The sequence below is a fragment of the Hipposideros armiger genome, unplaced genomic scaffold (genome assembly GCF_001890085.2).
Source record: "Hipposideros armiger isolate ML-2016 unplaced genomic scaffold, ASM189008v1 scaffold_266, whole genome shotgun sequence".
Taxonomy (NCBI): Eukaryota; Metazoa; Chordata; class Mammalia; order Chiroptera; family Hipposideridae; genus Hipposideros; species Hipposideros armiger.
In genome coordinates, this window is record NW_017731616.1 from 1,672,052 (window position 1) to 1,692,037 (window position 19,986).

Here is a 19,986-nt window from a genome sequence, read left to right on the forward strand (position 1 = left end):
AACAACACCCATACCATTCAGCCATGTTTTCATTCTCTTGAGCTGTTTTGTTCAACAGGGTCTGGAGTCCCTGAGGTTCTTATTTGCTGCTGCTGCGGAGCAAAATAAACTCAAGGGTGAAGGTGTTGGGTCAAAGGGGTGATGAAGTTAACTAGGGACAAAGACTAGATACTTTTAGAGAAAAGAATAGTGACAAAATTATTACCAGAGAACGGGTTCTTGGTATTGTCACAGGAAAGAATTCAAAGAGACACCGAATTAAGCCATGCAAAGAAAGCCAAACAAGCAGTGGTTTTATTAAAAGGAAGGAAAAGAGTACACTCCCAAAATAGTGGGAGTGGGCAGACCAGGAGGAAGTCAACTGCATCGAAGAACAAAGAGGCTTAGGGTTTTATTAGAATGAGGGTGCAAAGTATTCAAGATTTAGGAGTGGCGTTATAGGTGTTCTCAGGCAGGTCCTTGCTGACCACTCCTTCCCATGGGGAGGAAGGATTTTTGTCCTTATTTGGCCCTTGTTGGAACTGTCATGGCGATGCAGGGGGTGGAGATTTTTCTTGGCTGTTATGTTAATAATATTGTAATCCATTATAATTAGCTAACATTGACCTGAGGGGCAAGATGGTGTCCTGGATCTGCTCTTGGCCATCAGAATCCAGTTCTGGCTAGTCGGGTAGCTGCAACTTTTCCTACGGATAAACTCCTTTCTCCATCTCTCCCCGTGGCCCTATTCTTTCTGCCTATGATAAACACAATGACATTGTTTTTAAAAATTACTAGCTAAAGGTCACAAAAGGAAACAGCATAAAATTAAACAGGAAATATTTGCAGCACTCAGGAACCAAAAATGTCTGAAAGAATCAAACTGGAAAATTCAGTGATGGTTTCTTTTTATTTCTATGGATCTACTCTTACCCTTCTCCACTCTGCTGTGTGCCCTGGGAGGCTGACCTATTGGATTGCATCAACTGCCCTCAGGCTTCAGATTAAGTTCAGCCATTTGGACTGGGCAGGAGATTGTAGGGGAGGAGAGTCAGGCTGGAATATTCAGCCCACCTCCCATTCTTCCTCCCTGAGGGTTCACTGCCCTCTCCCCTTCAGGCCTGGCACTGCAAAACCCCTGCGGTTTCTCACACCCTGCCCACACTTTGTAAATATTAATCCTATTCTTTATTAAATTGCCCAGCTGGAATGTATCATCAGTTTCCTGCCAGGACCCTGACTGACACACTAGGCTCCATTAATCACCCAACAAACATTGACTGAGCAACTACTATATGCCAAGGAGAAGACATGATAGACAGCTAATACCCTCAAGGGGCAGTCTGGGGAGTAGAGACAGTCACAGGAACAGATGGTTATATCACATCTTGATAAGTGATACAGACAGGCATTGGACAGAAAGGTGGGTGGAGACATAAAATGGGAACATAGGAAGATGCAGGGAAGGTTTCTGGGTAGAGACGGGGTCAGGCGAACTCAGAGGCAGGGACGTGGAAGGAAGTGGTCAGGAGCTGGGAGAGAAGTTTACAGCTGTGGACATCAAGGTCCGTCAGGTTGTGGTGAAGGATTAGAGTGGAGGGCTAGGCTAGCCCAGACCAGATGGCCTTGCACTGTGGAGAGGGAGCCTCCTTTTCCGTGTGCTTTATCCCCTCTCCACCAAGGGGAAACTCATGAAGTCGGTAGCCTCTCACTCTTAGCCCTCAATCCTGTCCCACTACCAGGGCTTGACGCTCATACTTTATTGGCTTAAAACCTGTCTTTTCCAGTGGAAATCACTCCCATACATTTACTTCCTGCCATTCTAGGTCTTTCAAAATGGTAACAAGACAACAGAGCAAACTAGTCCTTGGAGATGGGAAACAGGAGAGGGCTAGAAGTGAATGTTCTCAAATGCGTCCTAGAAGTCCTAACAGCGGGAGCCCCGTTTTCTTTAACAGCAATAGACAACACTGACACTTTTCTTGTCCAGTGGAGAATGCATAATAATGTTGGGAAAGAGGGCAGATAGCGTGCTACACTTCAGCACGGTGAGACTTTGGTCCAAATTGGTCTGGGCAGGTAGGCACTTTGCAAGCTCCATCCTTCTCACACTATATAGGCAAGTCCAGGGGTTCAGGAGGTGTCTGTCGTCCCTCTTTAAAGCACAAACTGCATGTAGTCTTCTTGCTAGGGAGGGCCAAGCCCATACCGTCTCACTGGTTCCTCCTTGGAGCATTCTTGGCATCAAAGACAGCCAATCCTCCAGGACTGGGGCTCAGAAGGCTTCGTTAATCAAAATCAACGTACACAACCCCACCCAACGGACCTTCTCATCTGTTAATCAGACGTGCGCACCGCTGCCTTATTCAACCTCCCCACAAATAAGGAAGAGACACGGGAAGAGTTAAAAGAAAGTGGTGGGTATAGAATCCTCGGAGATCTCGCTCTGAACAATCCACTGGATCGGTTGCTCGAGCCCTCTGCAAGCTTGGATGTCGGGACACGGGTTAGCCACTGCGCAGTTAGAGCTCTCGGCCAAGAGGTCCCTGAGGTGGGGCGGATTTCTGAACCAGGGCCAGCTGCCCAGCCCCTTAAGGCCCCACATCCCCAGCAGGCCAGCGAGAAAGCCCCTCCTCTCGGGCGGAGACAGCTACAAGAAGTCGACGCCCGCGACTCGCCGTGAGGCCAGTACCTAGAGGCTGCTGTCGCCTCGCCGACTTCCCTGTGGCTGCCGCAACGCGGAGTATGGGGCGCTGATGGCCATGGACGGCTACAGGGGCTTCCTGGGGCTGCTGGTGTCGGCGCTGCTTGTCGGCTTCCTGTCCGTGATCTTCACCCTCATCTGGGTCCTCCACTACCGGGAGGGGCTTGGCTGGGACGGGGGAGCATCCGAGTTTAACTGGCACCCTGTGCTCGTGGTCACCGGCTTCGTCTTCATCCAGGGCATCGGTAATGGGCACCTCCTGGGAGACGGCGGGGAGGGAGGCGCGGGCTGGGAGTCCCGGATCAAGTCCCAACCGAGTGGGGCCGACATGGGCGAGCGAGGGGGTGAGGGAGGAACGCGGAGCGCGCGGGGGCCGGGGAGCAGCGTGCGGAGGAGCGCCCTGGATTGGAGGCGGCGAGAGGGGAGCGGGTGGGCATCGGTCGGGTCAGGGGGCCTGGAGGGCCGGGGATCCGCAGAGCCGATGTCGGCAAGCGCTGGAGTGGCGGCTCGGGACCAGGGGTTCGCTGCGGGGGGCGCTGGGCACCGCCGCGCCTGGGCGCCGCGGCGCCTGGCTGAGCTGGCCCGGGAGCGCCGGCTCCACTTAGTTAACTCTTTGCAGCGAGTGGCTGGGACGCACTTGAGGCTCTGCAGCGACACCAGAAATGGGAGCCATTGAGAGAGGCCGAGTGCGGTGGGCCCAGCCGGGGGCAGCAGACAGGCCCGAGACAGTAGCTCCCTGAGGACCTCGCCTACGCGATCAGGGGCGCGGAGACGCTCGTCAGGGGAGGCCTGCCTCTGAACTTGCTTCTAGGCTGCTGGTGAGGAGAGCGAGGCAACGGGGCATAAAGGAGGGGCGAGGATGAGCCTGTTGTCACATGCTCAGCCCTGAGCGAAGGGGCTCGTCCGCCGTAGCCTGCGTGGATGAGGGAAGCATCCGCTCTGGGTTCAACTCCTAGAGCGTTAAACTCTGTGGAGCCCGGGAAGCTGCCAAGCCTCAAAAGGGTGTTTCGCGGCCCTGCTTGGTCATTGGACAGCCTTGAGCCCAACTTGTTAATGTGGCTGCCATGGCAAAGTTCCCCTTCGGGGCTTCCTGTTGGGCGCTGGCCACTAACTTGGGGCGGGAGATGCCCACAGGGGTCCCGGGCTGCTTGGCGTCTGCTCTGGGTACCTGGGGTTTGCTGCGTTCGCGTTTGGCCCGCGTTGAGTCATCTCCGGGCCTGCATTTTTTTGTATGAGGCTGGCGCTGAGGAAGGGAGGCCTCAGTCAATGGCAGTTTATTTATTTTGGGGACATGTAATTGATATATAGCATTATATTAGTTTTAAGTGTATAATGATTTATGTACATATAGCAAAATAATCACCACAATAAGTCTAGTTAACATCCATTATCACACATAATTATAATTTTTTTTCTTGGGTTGAGGACTTTTAAGATCTATTCTTAGCAACTTTCAAATACACAATACAGTATCATTAACTTTAGTCACCATGTTGTATCCCAGGATTTATTTATTTTATAACTGGAAGTTTGTGTTTTGACCCCCTTTCCTCATTTTGCCTGCCTACCCTCTCCCCACGCTTTTCTCATAACCACATGGCAGTTTTTGTTGTCCTATAGTGCTTCTCACAATGTCCTGGTAGTGTCTTCTGCTGTTGCTTGGATGGAGGAACCTCTAGCAAGTGCCATTTACTTGTAACCATTTTCCAAAAAGTGAGCCAAGGCCTTGGCAGAGAAAGTATTTAGAAAAAGGTAGAAACAGGTGGGCTGAGGGTATAAGGAGTAGAAAGGAAAGGGTTTGGAAAGAGGTACCTACTGGCTGAAACCTCTAGCCTTGCCTCTGAGCAGCCTGCCTTTTCTCCACCAGTATTTAACACTCCACAAACCAGGAAACAACAACAAAAAAACACCCACCTCATTCCTAAAGAAAATATTTTTGTTTCTGTTGAAAACTCAGGCTGCAGCCTTTGGCAAATGTGGAGGATATTCTCCCACTTTGGGAAGTAGAGGCAGACTTTGCTAATGCCCAGCCATGGTCCGCAGGCTATTCTGGTGTGCGATTGGCACTGAGGTGTGAGTTATTTCATTATATAAGTCCCAGTTATTTCGCCACTAAACTAAAAGGAGAAAGACATGCTCAAGTTCCAAAGCCACTGTTATCAGAAACCCTCTTTCCTTCATGGTGGAGCCCTCAAGTTTGTCCAGAGCTATCAACACCTTCTGTTTGCTCAAAATAGTAGGAACTATCTCCTCATCTCTTCCAACCAACCCTTAGAGCAGCTCCTAATACCAAGGAACTTTCCAGAGGTTCTGGAATATTGTCTCATAGTTGAGGGTAAGGGAAACACAAGTGATATTACTTGTTTCTTGATTTACCATAGAAGAGACAAAGTCACAAAACAATAGCTACCATTTATCGAGTACTTTCTGTGTGCCCACTAAGTGCATTATTTCATATATATAGATAAGAGTAAACTGAGGCACAGAGCAGTTAAGTAACCTACCTACAGAAGGAGCGTGTTTTCAGGGACTTTATTTTCAAGGTTGATTTCTCTGTTTTTTATGGGACTATGCTTATTTTCTGCAAAACATTCTTTTTAGAGAAACAAAAAGCTTCATCTAAAATACACTTTGGAACTCTTCATTCATATTAGAGTTCATTACAGTTTTCCTTAAAGGATTTCTAATTCTCTAAAATTTGGACTTTTCTTAATCTGTTTATACTCACTTTGGGGTAAATGGATATTTTGGAAGTTTTCATCTGCTGCTTTTAGGCAAACCTTGTTTTCTTTAAACATAGTTACTGTATTTGTATTAGTTTTGGAATGTTTGTCTTGTCAACATTACCCATCCTGTTTGCTATTAGGACTCCAGATTTGCAATACACTTTAACCACATAATACATTTAATTGACATGAACATAAACTTTTCCATGCATATAGGCACATGCGTAGTAAGTACTCCCAAGCTCTTACAAATCTTGGCCACCTGCATCTCCCCACACCCAATGGTAGGAGGCTCCAGTGGAAGGACTAGGAATACACAGTTGACTTTGTAGGCCAGAAGGGAAACACACACGTTACAGACTAGCCACATTATAACGGACTGTTTTTACTGTATCACTGCTTCGGGGAGATAAGTTTTAGGCTATGCTGTTTCAAATCTCTGATAATGAACATGATGTAATTGAGTTCTTCTGTGATACACAAATATTTAGAGATAAGGAAGGGAAAGCTAAAGCACATACAATTATTACTCTAAGCATTAGATGCTTTACAGGTGCAATATACAAACAGTTGAAAGTATGTGAGAACAAGTATGAGTCTTTTGAAACACCTTTAAGAAGTAAGGTTTGGGCCGACTGAGTGGCTCAGTTGGTTAAGAGCTTGCTCAAGAGTGCGAGCTCTGAGCAACAGCGGTTCGAGTCTGGCCCGAGCTGAGCTGCCGCTGAGCTGCCAACAGGTGGCAGGATGGCTCAGCTAAAAAAAAACACAACAAAACAAAAAAAGAAGTAAGGTTTGAAGAAAACAAGGCTAACAGAAGTTACAAAATCTCTCTCTCTCTCTCTCTCTCTCTCTCTCTCTCTCTCTCTCTCTCTCTCTCTCTTTCAGTATACTTTTGAAAATGTATGTTTTCTAAAATAAACTGTGACACACTGAAATAAAATTTAAAGTGGTAGGAAATCTAGTGAACATGAATGAAGAAGAGATTCAGAGAGAACTTGAGAAGAGGCTTTGTGCTTTTCTAAAAGGAATATTTCCCATGAAATAGGTATACTGCCAGGAAATCAGAGAAACAGCCCTTGAAAAGAAGGCCGCAGAAGACTGAAACAAATAAGCACTCTCAAAGTGGCAGCTGACCTTTTAAAAGGTTCAACAAGGTGGAATGTGTTCTTTAGTAAAAGGTAGAAAATTCAAGTTTATAAATTTAATGAAAAGCAGTCTCAGCAACTCTATACTCTTTACTTTTCCACATGTAGAACTCTTTTCAGTGTATAAACTGAGGGAAGAGAAATTGAATAGTATAATGATCTCAACTTGCTTTTGTGAGAGAATGTAACTACATTTAAGTAACATTTAAAAGCAATTAAGAGTAGTTCTTAAATGGCAATTGGGCTATCCTATTAATGTACCTAAAAGTGACCAAATTCTAAAACCACTTAAATATATTTGAAAGGGCTCTTGGGTAAAACCTGGCAAAGAAGATAATGGAGAAAGTGTCCCAAATACCTACTCCAAAACCAACCTTGGGGACACCATTGATAATGAAATCTATCAATCTTAAGGAAACAAGGGTTTCACAAAGTAGAGAGACAATTCAAGGCAACCTAAAACACATTTTTTTGTTGTTATAAATAAATGCATGCAGATCTCTCTATAACATAATGAATAAAAATGCTTTAGATATGATTATTTTGCTCACTGTTGTATCTCCAGCACTAGAATGCCACCTAAAACGGGTGCACAGTAGGCCAATAAGTAGTTGTTGAATAAGTGAATATTTCTTTACCATCATTAAATTGTTGGTAACAAAATACAGCCACTCATGTGTGATGATAAATAATAGTATCTAAAGCAAAAGTACCCTCCCTTCCCCTCAGTGATTCTCCTGTTGAGCCAATTTAAAAGCATTGGTTTAGCCAACTGCAGGGAAGAATGGGCATCATATTAGATCAGATATGCACCTTTATTCTAAAGGCCTCAAGCTCATTAGAAAGTTATTGCTAAAGTACAATCTGTGCCTCCTCTGCCTCCCTAAGGACATCGCTTCACTGATTCTCCCTTTTTCCTTCTGCATCATTAAGTTTTTCCCCCACTGGATTATTTCCAACATGTTATAATATCTGTTATCTTAAAAACAACCACATTCATGACCCCCTATGCCCCCTTCAGCTACCGCCTCAATTCTCTGCTTGCCTCACCATAGAACTTTTTGTCACTCCCTGTAGTCTCCACTTGCTCTCCTATTGTCCCTCAAATCTACTCTGATCAGGCTTTCACTCTACTGCTCCACCAACATCATTCTTTTTTTTTCTTTTTTTTTTAGCTGAGCCATCCTGCTACCTGTTGGCAGCTCAGTGGCTGCTCAGCTCGGGCCAGTACTCGAACCGCTGTTGCTCAGAGCTCAAACTCTTGAGCGAGCTCTTAACCAACTGAGCCACTCAGCTGGCCCCCAACATCATTCTTAACGTAGAAACCAGAGACCTCCACATTGCTAAATCCAGTGGTCAGTTCTCATTCTTGGTCTTGTTTGACCAGAAGGCAGCATTTTGCATAAATGACCCTTTAGTCATCCTTGGGACACTTTCTTCATTTGGCTTCCAGGACACCTGACTTGATTCCTCTCTCCTCACTGGCTATTCTTTCAGTGTCTTTTGCTGGTTTGACCTCTTCTCCCTGATAGCTTAAGGTTAGAATGTCCAAGCCTCAGTCTTCTGACTGCTTCTCCTTTCTTGATACACCCATTCTCTTGGTGATCACATATAATCTCATGGCTTTAAACACCATCTATTCACTGAACCCTCCCATATTTTTATCTTCAGCCTGGACGTCTTCCCTGAACTCCAGACCCAAATATTCATCTGTCTACTCAGACTCTACTGGGAGGTGAAATAGGCCCTAAACCCAAGGACTGTTGTCCTTATAAGAGAAAGTGGAAGGAGCTTTGAATACAGACACACAGAGGGGGAGGCGATGTAAAGATGGAGTGATATGTCTACAAGCCAAGGAATACCAAGAATTGTTAGCAGTCACCAGAAGCTAGGAGAGAGGTATGGAGTGGATTCTCCCTCAGAACCTCTAGAACAGAGGTTCTCAACCTGTGGGTCGCAACCCCTTTGGGAGTTAAATGACCCTTTCACAGGGGTCACCTAAGACCATCAGAAAACAAAAAGATATTTACATTGTGATTCATAACAGTAGCAAAATTACAGTTATAGAGTAGCAACGAAAATAATTTTATGGTTGGGGGTCACCACAACATGAGGAACTGTATTAAGGGGTCGCGGCATTAGGAAAGTTGAGAACCGCTGCTCTAGAAGGAACCTATTCTGCCCACACCTTGATTCTGGACTTCAGACATCCAGGACTGGGAGAGAATACACTCTTGTTTTAAGCCACTTAGTTTTTGGTAATTTGTTATGGTAGCCCTAGGAAATGAATACAGGATATAACAACTAACACTGCACTCTGGGAAGCCCAAAGTATGTCATTCCCATCAGGTGTTTATAATTTTTTCATTATTCTTCCCAGTCTAGACATGGTTTACCAGTCAGAGGTCATTTTTATTATAAGCAATTTTAGTTAATAAGATTGGGAACAAACCACTTTATCTGTTTATGAGGGCAGTTAACCATAGGTCAGATCCTCGTATAGCAGAGTGTAGGTATATACCTTGTGTAGGGGTGGAAACTGTAGGAAATTGGGAGTGTCTACTCCTAGCAAAATAGGAAACCTCTACTTAGCTCCAGTGGATTGTGGCTAGATGAGGGTGCCTGCTCAACTTTGCTAGAGCTTCCCACTTTCCTGGAGAATCCAGATTTTTAAAAGCTGGCTCAAACTTAAAGTAAACAAGCCACAAAACTAAACCCACAAAACATTGTGCTGATCAAAGAAAATACATCTGTGGACCAAATCTAGTACATACCTTCCAGTTTACAAGTGACTTCTGTTCGAGTTTTCTGTCTTGACTTTGTGGGGTTTTACAATTTTTTCTTAAAAACAAGAATGAACTTCCCTTTTAAGAAAGATAGACTAGAAATTTTTGTTATAACTTTTTTCGTCCTATAGAAACTTTCTTAAAAGGTTGAAATGAGCTTTGAAATGGCTGTACAGGCTGCAGCTATCCTTTTCTAAGTTCACTCATTCATTAATTCATTCACTCATTCATTTTCTTCATATATTATCCTATTTATTTATTTATTTAGCATACTTATTAAGCTGAAGGGGTGGGAATGTATGCCAGACACTGTAGCCCTGTCTATAAGCGGTTCCCACTTGACTTAGAGCCAAGTTTTGGTTTTCTTCTAGAACACTTGAACCCTAACTATTTAGAGTTGGCTAGGATTTTAGGTCCAACTCCTAGTTTTAAAGATCAAATGTCTGGCTAGGGTCAGGCAGCCAGGTAATGTCAGAGCCAGTACTATTTCTAATCTGTCATAATATTTGGATATGATGCACAAGAAAATATAGCTGATGTTTCTAAAAACAAAATTTCTTGGATATTTGTAAATGTTTAGCCAATTAATTGAAAAATGTAAGCACACTTTTTCATTCACTTTTTTGGACCAAGTAGCCGCCTTTGTGAGGATTTCAGTCACTACAGAGATGCTTCTAGTGCCAAGATCCTAAAACAAATCATCCAAATCACTCCCTTCATTTTGTTTTTCCAAAAGATTTTGTTTTTCCAAAGGATTTTGTTTTTATGATATTCATGCTATGAGGCAGTTTGAATGCACAGACACTTGCAAAGCTCAGATTCTCTTTGATAGGCACTGCAGGAATCTTTTCAAGAAGTTTATTTAAAGAGCTTCTCTGCTTTTACATTTAAACTTGAGGTCCTTTGGCTGGAATCTGGTAGATCCTCGGGTGCAAAGAGAAATGAGATGTAAAGCTTGATAATTCTGCTCTGAATATTCTACCAAGGAGGGCAAAATATGGGTTGTCGGAAAAGTCGTGACGCATTTTTGCAACGAAAAACATAGAAAAAATACGTCATAACTTTTCTGACAACCCAATAATATTTTATTTAAAGAGCTAAGAAAGGTGTACTGGGCACACCATATTTAGAATTTATAAGTGTTTTAAAATTCCACTGTATTTCAAACTCAATAACTTGTATTTTATTTGGGGGTTCACTTAATCCTTACCTAAAGCTGTTTAGGTTGATCTAAGTGCAGAATACTTTTTCCTTATTTAAAAGGGCTGTTTGGTCATACATGAACTAACACTTGAGTCAGCAGTACAGATTGTTTTGAGTTTTTGATTGTTGCATTTTAAAAGAGGATCTCCATATTTGTTGGACAATAATGAATTAATGTGTTTTATTAAGATTTATTTATTCAACATATACTGAGTTATTAGTATGTTCCGGGCTCTGTGCTACATGCTGAGATCTGATATTGAACACAATAGACATGCTTCTACCCTCATGAATCACAAAATTTAAACATAAAAGAACTCAAGTCTAATTGTTTTCTGTATTTGGGGATATTTCTCCCCCTCCAAGTGGCCCTCTCCCCACGTATACTTGGAAAAACTAAACATGCATTTTCTGCTATAAAACAAACTTGTGTATGTAAGATAGCTTTGGAATGGTATGTGGATAGAAAACTGGTGTTAAACCAGAGATTGCATCTTAGAGAATATACATTTTCGCAGATTCCTGAGTTGATTGTGCAGCTAGGAGCTGAGAAATTTTCTAATAATTCAAGTTGCTATATTTTCCTCTGTGTGCCTTAAGGCCTCTTGCCATTCACATATCCCATTGTGTTCCAACAAATGCTATGCCTTCACACTTCCAGCCACATAGCCCCAGAACACTTGTTACTGTGTCCTCCCAGGGGAGATAACTATTATCATTCCAATAGGTCCCAGGAACCTGAGACACTCCCCAGAGAGAGCTTTACCGGGCCTCCGGTCTTACCGAGACACTCCCTCAGAGAGATTACGTGCCTCAAGTCATACTACCACCCCCCCTGCATCAGCCTCCAACCCTGTTAGTTAGGAGGGAGTGCCTCGTTCCTCTTCATTGTTCAAAGACTAATTACACACAGATACTGATTTCTTTTTTCTTATTTTTCCTACATTTCTTTTTAAGTTTAATCACAATAGCATGCCCCACTACCAATAATTTTTCTTTTGAAAATATTTTAAATGTGCTTCTCACATATGCAGACAGTTCCTTACTTGCGATGGTTCGATTTACGATTTTTCACTTTATGATGGTGCGAAAGTGATATGCATAATAAATTGCATGAGATTTTCAACACTATTATAAAATAGGTTTTGTGGTAGATGATTTTGCCCAACTGTAGGCTAATGTAAGTGTCCTGAGCATGTTTAAGGTAGGACAGGCTAAGCTCTGATGTTCAGTAGGTTAGGTGTATTACATGCATTTTTGACTTAACGATATTTTCAACTTATGATGTGTTTATTAGGGCATGACCCCATTGTAAGTCAAGGAGAATCTGTAGGTATTCATATTTCCCTTTATTTTTTGGGGAAACAGAAAACTCTTGTTTCAATCACAAGTAGCTGTTTGATAGCATTTTCCCTCCTCACGGGCTCCCGGACCTTTTTCTTCCTTCCCACTGAACCTCAGGAATGATGTCTAGGTAAGTGCCAAGCCAAAGAAGCAGGAAATATTTAAATTGTGCTCTCCAGGCCATTTCTTATAAGTGTGGAGAATAGCTTCTTGTTTAAGAATGTGGTTTGATTTGTTAAGGTTGCCCTTTTCTCCTGAAGTCCACCACATTTTGTTTATTTATACATTTTTTTAAAGCATGTAAACACCTTATACAAATGCAACATTTTGCAATTATCTTTTATTTATCCAGAGAACATGTTGGAGCATATTCAGCTAGCCAACAGGGGCTTCTCTATAGCCAAGATAGATGCTGAAAACTCTGTGACTCACTCATGAGAGCCCCTCGGTTTCCACAAGCTGCCTATTTTGTCACTGAGACTTGTTTGCTATGGGTTTACAAGCTTACAAAAATATCACTTTAACTTTGAAAATATAATGAACTCTTTCAACCACACAGAAAGTAATAAACAGGTTGCTATGTGCTCAACACTAAGATTTAACACATGTAAAGATTTTTGCCAACATAAAAATTTAGAAGAACTTAGAGCCAGCAGGAGTAAAAGATAAAGCAGGATATGGAGGAAAGAGGTTGGAGGCATTCACCCTAACATGAGCAAGAAGCTAAAAGAAGAGATAGAAGCTCTAAAGCAGATGTAGGGACTAAAAATTCATAACTGTCTGGGACCACTGGGATCAGAGGCTATTGTTAATAATTCTGCAATGGACATATGGATGCATATGTCTTTTTGAATTACTGTTTCGTGTTTCTTTGGATAAACACCAAGAAATGAAGTTGCTGGGTCCTTCTTGTCTCTTATTATAGCCTTTGTTTTAAAGTCTATTTTGTCTAGTATAAGTATTGCTACTCCAGCTTTCTTTTTTTTTTTTTAATTTCCATTTTCACGAAATATCGTTTTCCATCCCTTTACTTTCAGTCTGTGTGTCTTTCGATCTGAAGTGAGTCTCTTGTAGGTAACATATGTCAAGGATCTTGTTTTCTTATCCATTCAGCCACCCCTAAGTCTTTTGATTAGAACATTTAATTTATTTATATTTTAAGTAATTGTTGATAGATATGTAGCTACTGCCTGTTTATTATTCATATTTTTTAAAATCTTTTTTCTTCTTCTTCTTAAAGAAGTCCCTTTAACATTTCTTGTAATACTGGTTTGGTGGTGATGAACTACTTAAGATTTTTCTTGTCTAGGAAGTTCTTTATCTGTTCTTTGATTCTAGATGATAGCTTTGCTGGGGAAAGTAATCTTGGTTGTAGGTCCTTGTTTTTCATCGTTTTGAATATTTTGTGCCAGTCTCTTCTGGCCTGCAAAGTTTCTGTTGAGAAATCAGCTGACAGTCTTATGGGAGCTCCCTTGTAGGTAACTAACTTCTTTTCTCTTGCTCCTTTTAAGGGTCTCTCTTGTTTTTAACCTTTGGCATTTTAATTATAATGTGTCTTGGTGTGGGCCTCTTTGGGTTCATCTTGTTTGGAACTCTCTGCACTGTCTGGGCTTTTATGCTTATTTCTTTTGTCAGTTAGGGAAGTTTTCCCTCATTATTTCTTCAAATAAGTTTTCAATTCCTTGCTCTCTCTCTCCTCCTTCTGGTACCCCTATGATGTGAATGCTGGTATGCTTGATGTTGTCCCAGAGGCCCCTTAAACTCTCATTTTTTTGGATTCTCTTTTTTGCTATTCTAATTGGGTGTTTTCCACTATCTCATCTTCCAATTAATGATTCAATCTCTGCTTCATCTAACCTATTGTTGATTCCTTCTAATGTAGTCTTCCTTTTAGTTATTGCATTCTTTAGTTCTGACTGGTTCTGTTTTATTTTTTCTATCTTCATATTTATGTTTCCTATCTTTGTTGAAGTTCTCACTGAGATCATTGAGCATCCTTATAACCAGTGTTTTGAACTCTGCATCCGGTAGATTGCTTGTCTCTGTTTTGTTTAGTTCTTTTTCTGGAACTTTGTTCCATTCTTTTACTTGGGACATGTTTGTTTCCCTATTTTGTCTGCCTCCCTGTGTTTGTTTCAATGTATTAGGTAGAGCTGCTACGTCTCCCGGTCTTGGTAGAGTGGCCTTATGTAGTAGGTGTCCTGTGGGATTCAGTGGCACAGTCTCTCTGGTCACCTGAACTGGGTGCTCAAGGTGTGTCCCTTGTGTGGGTTGTGTGTGCCCTCATGTTGTAGTTGAGCTTTGATTGCTGTTGGCATGTCAGTGGGAAGGATTGACCCTTAGGCAGATTGGCTGTGAGGACTGGCCATGACTACAATGGAGGAGCTGCTGTGCAGGGACTGACCCTATAGAGGATTTACTTTAGAGGGGTTTTGGTGCCTGCCCAGTCTTTGGTGTGTCATTTGTGGAGGTGGTTGGGTACTGCTCTGGTGTGGTCTGAAGCTGGCCACTGGTGTGTTGGTTTTGGGGCCTCTTGGGAGGGACTCTGGTACAGGCCAAACTTAGCTGCTGCCTGTGCCCCTGGGGCCACTTAGTATGAACCACAAAGTGATCTGCAGATGGTTGCCACTAGTGCTGGGCTTAGGGCTGCTTAGCAAGAGATACAGGACATGCCAAGGCCAGATGCTTCTTGTTTGGGGTTTGTGAACCATTGAGAGATTTTAGGAAAGTCTTCAGCATGAGCCAAGATAGGCTGTTTGTACAGAAAAGCCACTGAAAGTGGCTTAGATGGGCCCACAAGTTGAGTGGGGCAGGGTGTCAGGGAATCACCAGGACGAGGTGAATGGTGTTATGTTAGCTGGGTGGATGGACACTCAGATATGATGCTTGCCTGTGCCTGTGCTTGCATGCTATTTGGGGGAAGGGCTCAACAAAGAAACAAAACAGCAAAGAGAGCCACTCCTGCAGCCCTTACCCTGGAGCCAGACAATTCAGTGCCTCCCTATAAGTCCCTGGCACCTTTTAAGCTGCTGCCCCAACTCTGAAGCTCAAAGCAATTGAGTCCATCAGTGAGTAAGTCCATGTGCAGGCCTTTTAAGAGGAATGCTGGGACTCCAGGAACCCTCTGTTTCACTCAGCCACAGTCTCCACTGGTTTTCACAGCCAGAAGTTATGGGAGTTCTCTCCCTAGTACTGGAATCCTGGGCTGGGGAGCCCAGTGTGGGGTTAGGGCTCCTCACTCCCCAGGGAGGGCCTCCGCAGCTGAGATAGCTCTTCTGATTTTTAACCGCCACATGTGTGTGTGGGGCCAACCCTTTCCACCTCTCCATCCTTCCTACTAGTCTCGCTATGGCTTCTTCTGCATATCCTTAGTTATAGGACTTCTGTTCAGCTAGACTTCAGGTGGCTCTCCATGATGGTTTTTCTGCAGTTTAGTTGTAATTCTGAGGTGGTTATGGGAGGAGGTGAGTACAGCGTTTATCTACTCCATCATCTTGAATGGAAGTTTGGATATACTCTTGCCTATTTAAAATTTTTGCATATACAGTAAAACCTTGGATTGTGAGTAACGTGGTTTGTGAGTGTTCCGCAAGATGAGGAAACATTTCTAATACATTTTTAACGTGGTAAATGAACGATGTCTTGCGATACGAGTAGTTTGTTTCCAGAACAAATTATCTTTGCAAACCAAGGTATTATTGTATTTCTAATCCTTAGTCTGCCTTTTTGTCAATCTAAAACATTTATACAAAGAAACTAGATCATATGATCAAAAATTTAGTTTTGGATGAGTAAAGTTTGAGACATCTAGGAAGTATCTATAAGGAGATGTCAATGGGGATACCCTCCCCATTGGATTATGTGGGTCTGGCATTTGGAAGTAAGTTCCGGGCTTTATATCTGGAGATATAAATTTTGGAGTCCCTGCAATGCAGGTAACATTTCAGTGAAAGGGTGAATGAGATCACCCACAGAGAGTGCAGAGGGAGAAAAAGTCTTAGGACTGAGCCTGAGAAGCTCCAAAGTTTTTTCCACAAGTTGGGGAAAAAGAAGATGCCAGAAAACAGCCCAAGAAGGAACTGTGGAGAGGCAGGGAAGAGGGGAGAAGCAGAAGCCAAGAGAAAAGGGTTTCATGGAAGGGAGTGTTCAGTGTGTCAAAAAACTCTTTATCTTGTGATAATTTTTAAAACCTTCAAAAACCGCATTCTCCCTTTCTTCTCTCTCTAGCCATCATTGTATACAGACTGCCATGGACCTGGAAATGCAGCAAGCTCCTGATGAAGTCCATCCACGCAGGGTTAAACACCATTGCTGCCATTCTTGCAATTATTTCTCTTGTGGCTGCTTTTGATTTCCACAATGCTTCCCATATCCCCAATATGTACAGTCTACATAGCTGGGTTGGAATGATAGCTGTCATACTCTATATCTCACAGGTAAGTGTCTCAGTATATTTATAAATAAGATACACAAAACAATTCAGGTTCTGTAGATGTTTTCTATACATTAATAGTTTGTTGGAAATCATCTTCTCATTCCCACTAGTCTTTGTTCCACTTGTTTCCATTGTTAAGTATTTTTCCCTGAGGAGGTACAGAATTTGTAATCTATGAGCTTGAATGTGAGATTTTAATTATGGGCATATGTATGTAGGGAAATTGTTATCTGATAACATCTAGGCTGCCATTGTTGGGACTTTAAGTTTCATGTGCTGAATAAATTAGCATAGACAAGAGCTGTAGATTTCTTTCCCACATTCTGTCACTTCTATTTTCTAGATTTAACTTTATGAGTGAAGAGATGAGTTCATATCTCTTTGTTTCTTTAGATTTTGAAGGCTCGGTGTTTATTTTTCCTCTTTCTTCCCTTCACTTACTAAAAACACATACTCTTGAGAGCCCAGTACTTACACATAAGTTAATAGAGTGTGATAGAGATTTGGCTGTTCTAAGTCACTAAAATAAAGGTGAATTTTAAAAGTCTTTTTGGCATTAACCACTTTGTTGAAAAATCTTTGTAAACTATGTTGATTTACTTCCCTCCTTTAGTAAATACAGTATATATCCAACTACTTAATTGGGACATCATTGTGAACTTTACTTTTCTGTAGAGAGAGGATAAGTAAGAAACTGGAGAGATTCCACAAAATCAAGAGGCATATCTTAAAATATATGAATGTATGACCTCTCAAAAAAAGGACCTCATACCAGACATTTGTTATTTTTATTCTTAAAGAAAAACTTTTTGAATGTTAATCAAATAAAACTTAATGCCTGGGGCTGCAGTTAGCTCAGTTGGTGAGAGTGCAGTCCTCATAACACCAAGGTTGCCAATTCGATCCCCACATGGGCCACTGAGTTGCACCCTCCACAACTAGATTGAAACAACTACTTGACTTGGAGCTGATGGGTCCTGGAAAAACACACTGTTACCCAATACAATTAAAAAAAAAAGTTAATGTCTGTATGGACACTATTAATTATTTAAGTTTTCATTGTCATACCTGGAAGTAAGGATTGGGTGCCAGATAGGAAGGAAGCACAGAGAATACCCTGTATCAAACATGGTCTTCCTGATCAAGAAGGAACAAGGAAAGTATTTCTAAGTGATCTATCTCAGCTCTCTTGTCCTCAAGGTTGATTTTCTTTCAGTGTTCTCAGCCATTGCCTCACATCCGGGAGGCAGTTTCCTGTAGTGCCTGCCACCAGCTGGTGGAGCCTCTCCCCTTACAGAGTAGGATGGCAACAGCAGGGGCCTTGGAAATGCTTTCAGGGGCTTTGGGGATGCTCTTGACTTCCTGGCATCTCTCCAGGACTTTTCTCAGCTGTCTCTTCTGCTTTCAGTGGTCTGTTCCTCTGGCTTTGCTCCACTTCCTTTGTGCTGCCTCAGAATGCAGAATTCTAGATCCTGGGTACTATGTGAGGCATTCTACTCATCTCACATAGTCCTTTTTTTTTTTTTTTAAAGATTTTTATTGGGAAATTGGGGGGATGGGAACAGTGCTGGGGAATTGGGGAAAGGGGAACAGACAAGTTGCTGTCGTTTTGTTCTTCAGTCTAGTTGTGGAGGACGTTGCTTCACTGGCCCAAGTTGGCACCATCATTGCGCTCTTCTCTGGCGAGGCAGATCAGTCGCCGGCTTCTGGACGGCCGCTCACTGCGGCTGCTGGCCGCTCACGCTGGCTGCTGGCCACACACGGTAGCCCATGGCAATCCACTGCCACAGGGACTGCAGCCCACGCCGTCGCCGGCGACTCATGGCAGCCCAGCTCCAGGTTGAGCTGTTGTTCAGCATCTTAGCTGTGGAGGGCAGTGTCACTGGCCCTCATATGTGGGATCCGAACCGGGGCCCTCTGGCATCCCAAGCGAGTTCTTAACCATCGCGCCACTCGGCCGGCCCTCACATAGTCCTTTAAGTGAGACAACCTTTATAGATGCTGAGGACACACAGGTTACACAGCTAATGGCAGAGCTGGGACTTGGGCCCAGGTCTGCCCAAGTCCTCGGCTCACTCCACAAGCCCTTGGTTCCATTGTTTCCACAATGTCCCCACAATCACTCAGCCTGTGTTTGAGCATTCTCAGTTGAGGGCCATGTCTCTGAGGAACAGAACGGAAACAACCCAAACTCTTTGTAGCTTCCCTGTGATAGGGTTCTGTGCCTCTAAGTACAGCAGTTAAGATGGACTAAATAAATGCCTTTACTGAGTTACTTATATGCCAAGGCATTCTTTGAGCATCTGGAAAGATATACACTTGAATGTTACTGTTGATCTCTAGGTGGCTGGATTCCACTTGATTATTTTTCTTTTTTACTTCCTATATCTTCTAAACACACATGCATTTCTTGTATAATAATAATATTTTAAAGCTAATTTTAAAAAAAGCTTTCTATACCATATATGCCTTTTTATTATTAAATTTATGCCTTTTAATCTGGATTCTCTAAAAACCAATTTATACTCTGCTCTATATCTTACTATGTAAAGTTAAGAAATATCTAGGAATTAGCAAAAAAGAGAATACTTATTCTAAAGCCTATGAGTCTTAGTTAAGATGGTCCTCATGGAATATAGGTTTAAATACTATCTTTTGGAAAGAAAACTTAAAAAGCTTAAGCTTAGTATTCACTTAAAAAACTAAAAGGGAACAGCAAAATAAAACAGGAAAAGTAAATAAAGACACTCCGCCCCACCCCCAACACACATGCAAAGCCATGAACAGTGGTGTTAGTTTTCTATTGTTGCCGTAACAAATTACCAAAAACTGAGTGGCTTAGAACAACACAAATTTATTACCTCACAGTTTCTGTACCTCAGGAGTCCAGGTTGACTTGGCTGGTTCCTCTGCTCTGGGTTGCACAAGGCCAAAATCAAGGTGTTGGCAGGCCTGGGCGCTTATGGGTAGACTTTGCGGGTAGAGTCAGCTTGCAAGCTAATGCAGGTAATTTGCAGAATCCAGTTCCTTGTGGTTGTAAGACTGAGGTACCTGTTTCCTTGGTGGCTGTCAGCTACGGGTTATCCTCTCCATGTTCCCTGAACATGGCCCCTCCATCTCAGAGCCAGCAGTGGTGCACTGAATCCATCTCACTGGCTTTGAGCCTCTCTGACTTCTTCTTCCTTCTCATTTCTTCTCCTCCAGCCAGAGAACGTTCTCTGCTTTTGAAATCAAGGGCTCATGTGATTAGATTGGGCTGGTCAGACAATAGCTGGTCAGACAATCCAGAGTTGTCTCCCAATCATAAGATCCCTAACCTTAATTACATTTGCAAACTGTCTTGCCAGTAACATAACATGTTCACAGCTTCCAGGGATTATGGTATGGACATCTTTTGGGAAGGGGAAGGCCTTGATTTAGCCTACCACAACTATAAATAAATGATAGAAGAAATTATAAATGAAATTAGAAGCTGATTCTTTAAAAAACTAAAATAAAATAGATAAACCATTGTAAACCTGATTGAAAAAAATCAAAATTGGGTCGGCCGAGTGGCTCAGTTGGTTAAGAGCTCTCTCAAGGTTTGAGCTCTGAGCAACAGCAGTTCGATTCCCAGCCCGAGCTGAGCAGCCGCTGAGCTGCCAACAGATGGCAGGATGGCTCA

At 42.8% G+C, this 19,986-nt stretch overlaps 1 protein-coding gene across 2 annotated transcripts in view; it reads left to right on the forward strand.

Annotated features, from left to right (window-relative positions):
* Positions 1-261: 261 nt before the first annotated feature.
* Positions 262-19,986, forward strand: part of CYBRD1 (cytochrome b reductase 1) — a 34,889-nt gene continuing 15,164 nt past the window's right edge. The window contains exons 1-2 of one of the 2 annotated variants that reach the window (XM_019656812.1): positions 262-2,928; positions 16,115-16,323. In XM_019656812.1, the coding sequence (XP_019512357.1) occupies positions 2,736-2,928; positions 16,115-16,323 (402 nt within the window). In that variant the 5' untranslated portion in view covers positions 262-2,735. The remainder of the gene's footprint in view (positions 2,929-16,114; positions 16,324-19,986) is intronic. The other variant, XM_019656813.1, reaches the window with a different exon arrangement.